Source organism: Bombus flavifrons, chromosome 11 (assembly GCF_040668555.2).
Source record: "Bombus flavifrons isolate JBK064 chromosome 11, iyBomFlav1_principal, whole genome shotgun sequence".
Classification (NCBI taxonomy): domain Eukaryota; kingdom Metazoa; phylum Arthropoda; class Insecta; order Hymenoptera; family Apidae; genus Bombus; species Bombus flavifrons.
Genome location: NC_138452.1, coordinates 2,569,450 through 2,581,387, shown reverse-complemented (window position 1 = coordinate 2,581,387; position 11,938 = coordinate 2,569,450). Strand labels below are relative to the sequence as shown.

The window sequence follows — 11,938 nt, the reverse complement described above, 5'->3', positions numbered from 1 at the left end:
CAGCGAGTGCCAGTATTGCTCAACCGATTCTCAACAAGATAACAGATAGCAACGTGAATTAAAACAATTCGTTCGTGTGTTTTCGCTGCCACAAAATGTACGCAATCAAACCATCTCTTTTCTCTTCGCGACATAATGCTTGTAAACCGTACATACGCCTACGTTAAGCGCATAAATTTGATATCTCGTAACATTCTAATAAGCTTTCTCGTCTGATAAGTTGTAAGTAAATGCATTCGATGGATCTGATAATTATTCCAGTGATGTACCAACCGTTTCGTATTGCCCCGTAGCCGACAAATAATGACATTATTGTTGTTGTACAATGTAGAATATACTCTCACCTGTTTCTTTTACAAAAATATTTTCAACATTGTGTCGTTTTATTACAACGTTTGTTGTAATAATAATTTTTTAATCGAAGAGCTCGATGGAAAAGCGTATTTTTGTATTCACAGCTCTTTTAATACATTTGTCAATATAGTTTATTTTGCAGTATAGATTTTCAAATAAATTTCTAATTTCTCAATTGTAAATCTTAATTTTATGAACACTCAAAAACCATTTACAGTAACATCGGTGGAGATCGGTAATTAAGTACTGATGTGTTCCCTTTCATATAAAAATTCTAGATAAGTGTTGAACGAGTTGCAAATAAATTTTAAGTTCTACTAAATCCAAAAATCTGTACAGTTAATATTCAACTTCGATAAAATAGAACTCTATGACAAAAAAAAAAAAAAACTAAAATTAAGAAATCTGTTATGAAGAAATCTGAAAACGTTTTTGATAAAGGAACAGGAAATAATGCTAAATAATACAAAATTGTCGAAAGAATTATGAACTTATAGCATAATAATATACTATTTAGAACACAAGGACACTTACACATGTAAGTAAATCAGCTGAGATTATCATTATCACAAAATGGACATCGGTATCGACATACATAATGTCGCTATATCTATACCTGTTTAGAAACTTGCTTATCTCGATACGTGGCGGAGGAAACAGCTGTCAGTTGTCAGTCGCTGGTATACGATCGTACGGAGACCTTCGATCCAAGAAACGTTGAAAAATTTGTCCGAAATTGCATTGGTAATTAACCAATTGCGAAATTGGTGAGCGTAAATCGACAAGCGGATAGTGTGATCCATTTAAACTTACGTGATCGAATTGTTGTTATTCGAAGTGATATAGTGATCACACTTATCAGAGTGAAAATACGATGAAAATAATTGCAATGTGACAGTGTCATCAAAAAAGTACTACATATTGATAAAAGTTTGTGAGAAATGAGAGAATAATGAGATACAATATAGAACTATGAGTGGCAGTTAGTTAATTTTATGATTAAAAAATGAGCGACTATTAATTGTATTTATGGCGTGATCGACGTTGTAGCGAATATAATCGTTAATAATTTCTTCTTCATATTTTCTTATAGATTTGATTAGAAAATTAAATGATGGTTTGTAACTTTTTCAAAATCGTATTTTATAAATGTTGCGTACAAAAACACATTGATTATAATCATAACAAATTTGTCGATGCTTGTTTTCCAAAAGTATGAAATTATTTACCTTCGTATGATTTCTAGAGAAAACATGCCCGCCAATGGAGGTAATAATAGAGGAAGAACGAAAGACACGGATCCGCTGCTCGAAGCGCTTGATAAACTCGGATATGGGTCCAGCTTTTTATGGATAATATTCATTTTTACACTGACACCGACGATATTCAATGGAATGCACTCCATGTCTTATATCTTTATTGCCGAAGTAAACTTAACTTACACTTAGTAGCTACAAAAACTATTCGCACATATCATTATTTTCCAACGAAAAGTCTTTTTATCAAGTTCTATATACGTTTCAAATTTTAGTAATCATATCAAAGTACCAAATACTAAAAGTTGTACGGTAACAATTAACAAGTAATCAAACTTAATTAATTAGTATTTAAATATTATAATAAATATAATGACGTGCCAATACTTCTTGTAGCCACTGTACCATATTAATAAAAAAAATATTATATAGCGATCATAGTCCTGAAATAAAAAATTGATAGAATTCTATATAAAAATATACATATATGATTAGATGAATAAGAATTATGTTTCACAGACTCCCACACATTGGTGTGCAATACCAAGTTTGACTGCCGCGAATTGGACGGACGAAGAAATAAGAAACATCTCATCGACCACTTCATGTACTATGTACGATTATAATTATGAAGACTTTGCGCATATTGGATTCGAGAAAGCGTTAGAATATAAAATGTCGAATCCTCTACCTAAGTCGATTTCCTGTGAAGTAAGGAGTTTCGCGAATGACATCGATGGAACTTCTCTCGTGCAAGATGTGAGTATCACATCTCACTAATTAGATATAGCCGTAAGTCGTAATGCTATTATCCGAAGTTACTTAAAATCCAATTTCCTTAAAGTTCTCTTATCCTTGCCAGAAAGTCGTTTCCATCGTGTCCAATACTCACGACGACATCTGTTAGTATCGATTCACTCCCGCTCAAAAATACGGAGCACATTAAAATTCTTAAAGGAATAACGATTTTCTTGAATGAATATATATTTCATCCATAACACACAATATCCTTCAATAGTATTGAAATTGTAATCAATTATATTTAAAAATAAAAGTTATGATTATAATATACTTACTTGCGAGAAAAATGGATGAGAAAGCTTGCTTCGCCGAAAAACAAATTTTCGAAGTCTCATTTCCAAATTTTTTGAATTTTCTGTCGTATCCTGGAATTTTTTATAGGTAAAATTGGAAAAGCTGGATTTTTTGTAGGCAAAACTGAAAGAACTGGACTTTTTTTATACGTTTTTTATACTTTTTTTTATAATGATTTTTCTCAGACAGTATTTCAAAAGATCTTATTTTATAAAAGAGTATGTTGCATTCCAGTAGGAACTTTTATGTAGATAGGATAATCAGTGACTTGATTATAATGGGAAATTATGAATAATCGACTTTATTATTAATTTTAGTGGGATTTGGTGTGCGACAAAACCGCGGCCCGTTCGAGCACGCACATGGCTTTGTCCCTTGGAAAATTATTGGGTAGCGCTTTGTTCGGAGTCATCGCAGATAAATATGGGCGAAAAATTTGTTACGTTATTGGAATAATAATGTTAATCACCTCTGGTCCAGCTGGTGCGATCGTGCCTTGGTATTGGGGTTTTATAATCTCGAGAGTAGTTAACGGTGCTAGTCATGCAGCCATACAGTATTCGTCTTTCACGACACGTGAGTAATCTATAAATTGATAATATTATAACTATGAAACACATAGTAATGTGATATCGATGTGATTTTAAATCAATTGAAAATTTGTATTTATAGAAATTTCTATCCTTGGAAGCTCCAATAACTATCAAAATTAATATTAAAATGAAATATTACTAATGAATTAAAGATTGATATTTATTAGTTGGTTTATTGGGTCGTTAATTATTATATATTAGCCTATTTGTCATACAGTTACAGAGGTAGCGAATGAAAAACACAGACAATGGATGGGAATTGCTTACAACGTCGGCTATGCCACAGGGATAGTAATTGTGCCAGGTGTAGCTTATTTGCTACACGAATGGAGATATATTCAATTAGCAATATCTTTACCGGCTTTGCTTTTGCTAATACATTTGTGGTAAGTTTGCTTTTGTGTAATGTGAAGTTTCTCAAAGAGACTGAGATCAAGCAGTTTGTTATCTGAAATTGCTTCACGACATAATCTTGTTTCAATTATAGGATTAAAAACTGAATTCAGAGAAATACTGTTTGTATCTTTAAAAGAATTCAGGGAACTTATTATGATAAATCATTTTAATGAGAAGATATGTAAAACAACTGTAGTTTGCAACTGTTGCAGGCTTATGCCAGAATCTCCACGATGGCTGATAGCTCACAATCGTCGACAGGAGGCGAAGAGTTTAATCGATAGAGCATCTAAAGGAAGTCCTGATGCAGAAATGAGCACGTCATTGACACCAACCATACAAATACAAGAGTTAGAACAAGAATCGAAGGATTCCAAAGAAAGATTGCATAAAAATATCAAAGGATTTTGGGTGCTTCTTAGCAATAGTGAATTACGAAAGAGGATTCTTATCACGAATTTTACTTGGATGACAGCTTCTCTGACTTATTACGCGTTAGGTAATCGAATAATCGAAATTTATTTCTGTTTCTGCTTACTACTATAGTATCTAAAAGAATTATACTTTTACAGTAGAACTCTGTTTATAGTAACTTATCGAAGGAGAGATAGTTTATATAATTGAATTTTATATGTATAATGAGAGTGTAGTGATTCTCTCCACTACGTAGAATTTCTTCGTATATATAATAGCAGTTCACATCAAAAAAATAGATTTAATCAACAAGAGTTCAGTTAGTAAAAATTTCGTTCAAATAAATAGAATTCGTGTAAACTGTTCTAAAGCTTAAAGCTTGAAATATATTTTATCAATTCTTTCAGCGTTAAATGTGAACAATTTCTCAACAAATCGGTACATTTACGTATTAGTAATGGGTCTAACCGAAATACCAGCTTATTTGATACCGACACCGATTCTAATGATTATGGGACGACGTCCAGGAAGCGCAAGTTTATATGTCATAGCTGCGTTATGTCTACTCTGTATTCTCGCAATTCCAACGACTGAAAGCGATGTAATTATGACCGTATCCTTAATTGGTAGATTCAGCGCGTCAGCTGCTTATGGCATCGTTATTCTATATAGCTCGGAGCTTTTCCCCACGGTAAACATAAATAGTTGAACTATAAAAGCAATCTACAATAAAATGAGCAATTCTACAATTTTTTCAAAAACACTTTACAAATTTCCATTTTGCGGAATCTAAATGATATTTTGTATTTTTAAGTATGTAGATAAAAGCTTGATTATTCTATAATTTCATTCACGCGAGTTCTATATTTTGGTCGCCGATAGTTCTAGCGTTAATAAATAAACTGCATCAATTATACTTTTAACTATACCCAACTATTTCAACAAAAATTACTCGCTAGATATTATGATAGATATTTTCGTAATTTTTACTATTTAATCTACCTTTTGGATATTTCTAGATAAGTTCAATAAATATATGTATTACGTGTGTTTTTGGAACATCTGAAATTTCATTAGCACTATTACCAAGACTAGACTATCATGGTTATCATATTGGTAAAGTTTGAAATGGTGACATCAATGACAGCTCTAAATTATTTTTCTTCGAAATAGGTCTGCAGAAACTCCGCGGTTGGTACGAATTCTGCGATGTCGCATGTCGGAAGTGTAGCCGCACCTTACGTCGCTGATTTATTAGGAGCTGTTGTATGGTGGGGACCAACGACTCTTTGCGGCGGCTTAGCTTTAATAGCAAGTATACTATGTTCGATTTTGCCGGAAACTCGGGGCAGACCGTTAGCGAACACCGTCGACGAGGAAATTACGGAAGAACGAGAGAACGTGTCGTTTTATAACGCTTGCAAGTGTGTATGAAATACAACAGTAATGGGGTCAGGACCGGTATATTTTCTGCTACATTAGCTTATTCTGATTCATTCATAAGATCCCTTTCTTATTCACAAGACTCATTCTTCAAATGAAGCAAGATCAATCTGTATTTCTAACAAAAGTGTAACTGTGTTTTAATAAAAGTATTGTATACCAGTATACCAAATTCCCACATTCAAGAGTTGATGTGACGATAGTCTCGTTTCTAAACAATGTGTCCTCACATATTGCAATAGCTAACGAAAATATTCGAACTCATGTAGATACATTTTATGAATATATTGTGAGTTGTATGAAAAATTTTGAAATTTCGTTAGCACGGTAATGAAACTCGAGCATCATGATGGTGCTAGTAAAGCTTGAAATAAATCTTAAAATGTACATACACGTTACTGCTGCATGATACCGAATATAAACGTATAGTTCGTACAGATTACAAAAAATATTTAGACAGTCAAGTATTTATTGTACTAGTAAGAATCAATATTCAGTGGGACAAGATGAACATTCATTTTTATACGTATACTAATTTCTTACTGAATATGTATATGTTGGTAATAAATATCTTGTAACTTCTATGTGCATTTTCAGATTGATTTCAAATTTTAGGAATATAATTATGATGTGTTTCATTATGGCGCTAATAAAACTGCAGAACATTTTATGTAAGGATCCAAATACTTTCGTAAGCCACTGTACTTCTGACTGCGTTTTACACTGCCTTTATACAAGAATTTGATATTATCGATGGACATATTTTGTATTGTATGTCCACGGATTAAAACGCGGAGAATTAGACGATGACCCAAGTATGCAATTGTCTGCTTGTTATACTTTATTATCGACAGAAAAATATATACAGATTTATGTAATATTTCTTTCATATCCCTTTTTATGAAAATTCTACTTGATCTCTGGATAGTCAGAAACCATATTTAACTCGTTGATGTTATTTATTCACCGTGAATAATTCTTTCGACGCTTATTACAGATTATATAACTACCATCAACTATTGCAATTATACATGACATGTGTAAGCACATGCATTGTAGAAATCGTTGTAATTATCTCTTCTGATACAAATCTAACACGGTTGTCACGTACATATTGTCTAACACATAAGTATTTAAAGGCAAAATACTTAAAAGTGAACGTATAAAAGGTAACGCTACAATCCTACAATTAGTTTAGTCGGTTCCTTACTTCGAGAGGAGATTCAACATAAGTTTTGAAACATGAAGAATTCAGCGTTTCTTGCTTCGTTTATCCTGTATTGCGTAAGAATAAATATATCCTATTTTCAAACAGTATAAAAAATACGATGTCTGTCGTTTCAAAATATTCAAAGTTATCTACTTCAGGGTCTTTTCAGTCACAATGTAATTGTGTCACACGCGAAACGTCCACCTTTTCCTCCCGAAATAATACATGATTGTATGGATCGTGAAAACATAACAACCAGTGAGTTAATTATCATAAGTGAAACAATTATTACATTTATAATAAAATCATTAAAAAAATTACAGAAGAATTGATGATACTTGATAGTTCACCGGTTGAGACAATCAAATTACTAAGCAGCAATAGAGAAGACTTCAGAAATATCGGATGTTTCTTAGCTTGCGCTTTCCAACAACATGGCGACGTAAAAATAATTTTATATATAAATATAACCAAGAAATTAGCACATTTTTTGATTCATTTATACTTCAGATGTCAGGATCTACTATGAATGTACAAACAATGATAGATCGTATGCACGGAATGCATCACGGTCATATAGACGCCTATCCGTTTTTCGCTAATGCCTTGCAAACATGTGCAGATTCGCGTAAGTATATTTATTCTGTAATAATAATTCATATTTTATTTATTATAATTATAATTCATATTTAGTGAAAATCTTAAAAATAATTTGTATCTCTTTGTTTTAGTTGGAGGAACAGACGACGAATGCGAAGCGGCTCTTACCTTCCACATGTGCTTGATGGAAGCTTTCCATAATAGATCCTAAATCAATTTATATTTTATCTATTTGGACGTATCTGCTGCGATAATGGCAACTTGTTAAAAATTATTTGAATTAGTAAACTATTAAATTAGTAAGCAATTGAAAAGGATAGTTGATAATTTGTGCAACCTTACTCCCTAAGAGTCCCAGTTCAAATATATCTAATAATGCGTGTGATAAAATTAATCAATTCGAAACGTAGATACGATTGCCATGCGTCCTAATACGATTGGATTATGTTTCTAGATTCGTCACATAGTCACGACTATCGTTTCGCGGTGCAGTATCGACATGTTCGCTAAAAAATTACAAATTTCCTCCACCTTGGTTTCCAGATCTCAGGATTTACTGAGGTATTATACAAAAAATCTTCATATTCATCATTCATTAATGAATAATAACAATTCATTCCTATTCGTGAATAATTATTTAACGCATTAACGAATACAGTTTTGGATGGCGAAAGCTTTTAGTGCCCGTTTCGTTGTTTGGAGTCATTGCACTTTTATTCTGCTTGTGCTACATATTTTGGGATACGATGGATTATAAGATAATGGAGAACAACGTTTTCATCCAAGATATAAATAGCACTATAAAGGAAAATTCAACATTGTCCCAACACAGTTTGAATGACACTATGCAACAGAAAACCGGTAAGACCTATTGTCAAACTGGTCCATCATGTAATACAATAACCTGTTCGTCTATCCCGCAAGATTCTGGAACAGTGGTGTCAAAGTTCATCGAGAACAATTTCAAGGTATTTAATAAAAACAACAATGAAAGCAATATTTCTGTCTCGTTAGCCCAAATGACGTATCGACTAGTTTATCGTATATTATATATTTTGTGTAGGCTATCTGCAAGGATACAACATCCGTGAAATTGTCACTTATCAAATGCAAATTCCCCGAGAACATGCTTCGGAAGAATTGGCTGTGCACCAACTTGTCGATCGAAGAGTTGACGTTCGAGCGCTGTTTTCTCAGCAAAATAGAGGATAACGCATTTTCGTCGTCCATTTATGAACAGACGAAGAAGATCTCCATGATCAATAACGAACTCGTCTCTTTGCGCAAGGCGATGTTCCGTCACCTTAAAATGTTAGAGGTGCTGAGTATTAACGAAAATATCGTCAAGTCGGCTGAATTTAATCTGCTCGAAGAGGTGGCGGGTTCTTTGACCACGCTGGACCTGCGCCAAGCCATCGCGGATCGAAAGGTGCTTCGAAACATAACGGGCGGAAACGCGTTGTCAAAGCTTGAATTATTGTCTTTATGGGGGAACTCCATATCCGTAATCGATGCTGAATTGTTCGTCGGTGTGCCAATGGTGAAATCGCTTTATCTGCACGCCTCGAACATTGAGACAGTGTCGCAAGATACTTTGCAACCGATGGCTTCATCCATATTGCAAATAACGCTGTACAGCAACAATATTGTCTCGTTACCACAGGGACTGCTAGACCACGTGGTTGATTCGAATAAATGCTTTGGTATGTTTATGTACGACAATCCTTGGCACTGCGATTGTAGTTTAAAATGGTTACAGGATTTCATGCAAAATCAGTATATCTGCATAGACCAATCGAATGTAGTAAATTCGGATGGAAAAATTCCAATTTGTAAGACGCCCCAGGAAAAAGCCGGGAAGCCATTTACGACAGTGGATTTCTGTTCTCAGTCAACCACCAATTCCACCATATCCACCACGACACTTAAATCTACTAAACACGATTGGATCCAAACTACTACTATTACTCCGACTAAAGGTATAACCAATCAAACCACCCAGACACCAGATACAACCAATGGGATGGTCCACGTAAATTGCAGTCTCACCTATACATATATACAAACTGCTAATACACGCAAACTTTTATCCACCGATGTTCTTCAGTTTCCTCCGCGATTTCCCCATTTTTATGTCTCGAAGGTCTCAGACCGCAGCATACTCGTGAATCTGCCCGACCTGAACAAGGAAATCACGCTGCTCTGGTTCGATAACAATAACGTCGACAGCTCGCTTGGCTGTGCAAAAAATGTGAAGTACTCTTATCTGCTGCAGAATATCGATTCGCAGGCAACGTATACGATTTGTTTGCTCGACGATAACGGAGACAACGTATCACCGTTGAACTGTTTGGCTGTAACTACTAGGCCCACTTACGAGTACAGGACCTGGTTGACGAACGCAGACAAGAGCTTGGTCTTCCCTGTATTGATATCGTCGTTGATTCTACTGTTCTTCGTCGGTGCTTTCCTCTCGTTCCTGCTGATAAGGCGATACCCAACGTTGCTTCGCGGTAACAAACGGATCATGTTGGTGAAACGCAGGAACGTGGACGCCATTGTGCTTCCAAAGGGCGTCGATATGGATGAGGAGAAACAGAGAAAATCAATCTCTGTTTCTTACGTTAGCAAGCTTTACGAGGATGGCTACGTTACGCCTTTGCCTCCGGAGAGAATGCTGCTTCCTCGAAGATCGAGAATATCTAGAACAAGCTCTCAAAGCGACAGAAATAGTTACGTGTCAGAGGTTGAGACAATAGAGTCGCAACTAGCTTTTTGGAAACTGAAGAACGAACTGGAGAAACAGAAATCAATTGCTCCTCCATTACCACCACATCCTCCCAACTTAATTCCTTCCGTCTCTTGGGGAATAGATACAAAGGACGACCGTGATTATGAAGTTTTTAATTTAAATTCCGTAATACCTGATGCCTATTAGATCAATAGCCATTTTACAACAATTGAGTAATAATTTCAAAGTCGTTTACTGACACATACTACATATTTTGCAATGTGAAGTTACACAGTTGAATCTCTTCTCATTGGATCGAATTCTGTAAAATTTGGCTGCCGGCCGAGAGGTACGCGTGTCAATGTCAATTTCAGTGATCATGTATAAACAAGAAGATTGAACCACTAAAAGATGTCGATAATTGGAAATATATATATATATATACATATCGTAAATAAAATTTTAGTTTAATTTATGAAACGTGTTTCGTTCTATTATCGTTCCTTGTATCATTGCAAAAATGTTTGTTCTAACGTCGATTATTATCATTGGCCAGTCTCTGTCGTTTATTTTTGATGATTAGGTCAGTAGTTCGGCGTAGCACGTCGAAGCTCTACCTGATTGGCTAAGGAGGTCAGTCAGCTTCGTGTCTGCTTCTTAGAAGCGGCTGCCAGCTCGAGCTTTTTTACTACCACGAGTGGCTGGCAATCCACTGCAATTCTCTAAAAGGACGCAATGCCAATATCAAACCACTGTACTGTTGGAGCACGCTGCAATCAGTATAACTGTTTGCGTGTTCGCCCACCGAGTGCCGTGGAAATGACCAGCTATACGCAATGACACGTCACTAGCTTTCTACGTGCACTGCCAATAGCAGTTCCGGATTTGCGTGAGCTTGACATTGCCAAATGATGTAACACCATACCTAACACGTCCCATTTCTCCCTTTGTGATAAATCGACTTCTTTGCACCCCGATGAACCACGATCGAATACATTTTCTACTGTCTTTACGCTAGTTTATCTCTACTCCGAGTGAATCTCATTCTTTCGACATTTTCTTTTTCTTTTTTTTGACATTAGAATTAATGTATGAAATACAAATATTTGATGAATTATTGTGATATTTATATTCAATTAATTTGATATATACTGATTCTATTATATATGTTAATAAATTTGTATATTTATTTTATTTTTATATCTTATATATCCTTGATAGAAAATTGTAATTACTGTACTGCGAAAGTTTGTCTACTTTATACGACGCAGAAATGATTGGAATGCATAATATTTTACGAAAATATACAAAATACCTAAGGTAAAGTATTATATTCACTATACATACATGATATTTAGGGGATGAAATGAGTTCCTATAATATTTATGTTCCATTTCTTTAAGTGTGTTCATAAAGATATGAATTAACATTAACAGCCATAACCTACTGATCATAATGTAGGAGGATTTTTTTTCTCCTTTTCGCAATTTTTCAATTTCACTTTTTCAATCTCTTAATTATAAAAAAAATTATTTGATTAGCTTCTTCATTATATCCTCTAGCAGGAAAAGACAACAACAAAGATATTGGATAATTTGAATCTTGATTTAAAATACAAAAATCATATAAATGTAAATTTCAATGATTCCACAAATCAAATGTGGAAGAATAGATTAGGAAGATTAATATTGGCAAGGTGTATGTGTTATTAATAACATGTAAACAAGATGAAACAATAAGGAAAGAACAATCGATTTACACGCCGATGTAGTTTGTCATTCACTGGTTGCGCCAACAGACTATACGTTTCGCAAAGTGCAAACCATGAAAGGGTCCCGATTAAGAA

At 34.4% G+C, this 11,938-nt stretch overlaps 3 protein-coding genes across 5 annotated transcripts; all 3 read left to right on the top strand.

Annotated features, from left to right (window-relative positions):
• Nucleotides 1–575: 575 nt before the first annotated feature.
• LOC138184697 (organic cation transporter protein) lies at nucleotides 576–5,727 on the top strand. Of its 2 annotated transcripts, XM_069122880.1 has the most exons (8): nucleotides 576–1,471; nucleotides 1,601–1,781; nucleotides 2,130–2,369; nucleotides 3,023–3,281; nucleotides 3,516–3,684; nucleotides 3,907–4,193; nucleotides 4,516–4,799; nucleotides 5,282–5,727. In XM_069122880.1, exons 2-8 carry the CDS (start codon nucleotides 1,608–1,610, stop codon nucleotides 5,540–5,542), a joined length of 1,674 nt encoding a protein of 557 aa, XP_068978981.1. In that variant the 5' UTR covers nucleotides 576–1,471; nucleotides 1,601–1,607; the 3' UTR covers nucleotides 5,543–5,727. The 2 variants fall into 2 exon arrangements, with proteins under 2 accessions (XP_068978981.1, XP_068978980.1); XM_069122879.1 differs by lacking the exon at nucleotides 576–1,471 and having other exon boundaries at nucleotides 1,484–1,781.
• A 103-nt stretch (nucleotides 5,728–5,830) lies between these two features.
• LOC138184696 (leucine-rich repeat transmembrane protein FLRT3) lies at nucleotides 5,831–11,822 on the top strand. 2 transcript variants are annotated; one of them, XM_069122878.1, is made up of 8 exons: nucleotides 5,831–6,835; nucleotides 6,920–7,019; nucleotides 7,085–7,203; nucleotides 7,272–7,389; nucleotides 7,493–7,922; nucleotides 8,020–8,222; nucleotides 8,286–8,329; nucleotides 8,425–11,822. In XM_069122878.1, the coding sequence occupies exons 5-8, from the start codon at nucleotides 7,861–7,863 to the stop codon at nucleotides 10,297–10,299; spliced, it is 2,184 nt and encodes a 727-aa protein (XP_068978979.1). In that variant the 5' UTR covers nucleotides 5,831–6,835; nucleotides 6,920–7,019; nucleotides 7,085–7,203; nucleotides 7,272–7,389; nucleotides 7,493–7,860; the 3' UTR covers nucleotides 10,300–11,822. The 2 variants fall into 2 exon arrangements, with proteins under 2 accessions (XP_068978979.1, XP_068978978.1); XM_069122877.1 differs by having other exon boundaries at nucleotides 8,020–8,329.
• Nucleotides 6,995–7,572, top strand: Obp12 (odorant binding protein 12). The gene is made up of 4 exons (XM_069123848.1): nucleotides 6,995–7,019; nucleotides 7,085–7,203; nucleotides 7,272–7,389; nucleotides 7,493–7,572. Exons 1-4 carry the CDS (start codon nucleotides 6,995–6,997, stop codon nucleotides 7,570–7,572), a joined length of 342 nt encoding a protein of 113 aa, XP_068979949.1.
• Nucleotides 11,823–11,938: the final 116 nt, after the last annotated feature.

Bases quoted from the DNA above. Each gene is read 5' to 3' on its own strand.
- LOC138184697 (XM_069122879.1), top strand. From the start codon at position 1,551: ATGCTTGTTTTCCAAAAGTATGAAATTATTTACCTTCGTATGATTTCT. The intron at 3,685-3,906 runs GTAAGTTTGCTT...CAACTGTTGCAG, and splicing joins CTTTTGCTAATACATTTGTG to GCTTATGCCAGAATCTCCAC. The intron at 4,194-4,515 runs GTAATCGAATAA...CAATTCTTTCAG, and splicing joins TCTGACTTATTACGCGTTAG to CGTTAAATGTGAACAATTTC.
- Obp12 (XM_069123848.1), top strand. From the start codon at position 6,995: ATGGATCGTGAAAACATAACAACCA. The intron at 7,204-7,271 runs GTAAAAATAATT...TTTATACTTCAG, and splicing joins CTTTCCAACAACATGGCGAC to ATGTCAGGATCTACTATGAA. The intron at 7,390-7,492 runs GTAAGTATATTT...TCTTTGTTTTAG, and splicing joins GCAAACATGTGCAGATTCGC to TTGGAGGAACAGACGACGAA.
- LOC138184696 (XM_069122877.1), top strand. From the start codon at position 7,861: ATGTTCGCTAAAAAATTACAAATTTCCTCCACCTTGGTTTCCAGATCT. The intron at 7,923-8,019 runs GTATTATACAAA...TAACGAATACAG, and splicing joins AGATCTCAGGATTTACTGAG to TTTTGGATGGCGAAAGCTTT. The intron at 8,330-8,424 runs GTATTTAATAAA...TATTTTGTGTAG, and splicing joins TCATCGAGAACAATTTCAAG to GCTATCTGCAAGGATACAAC.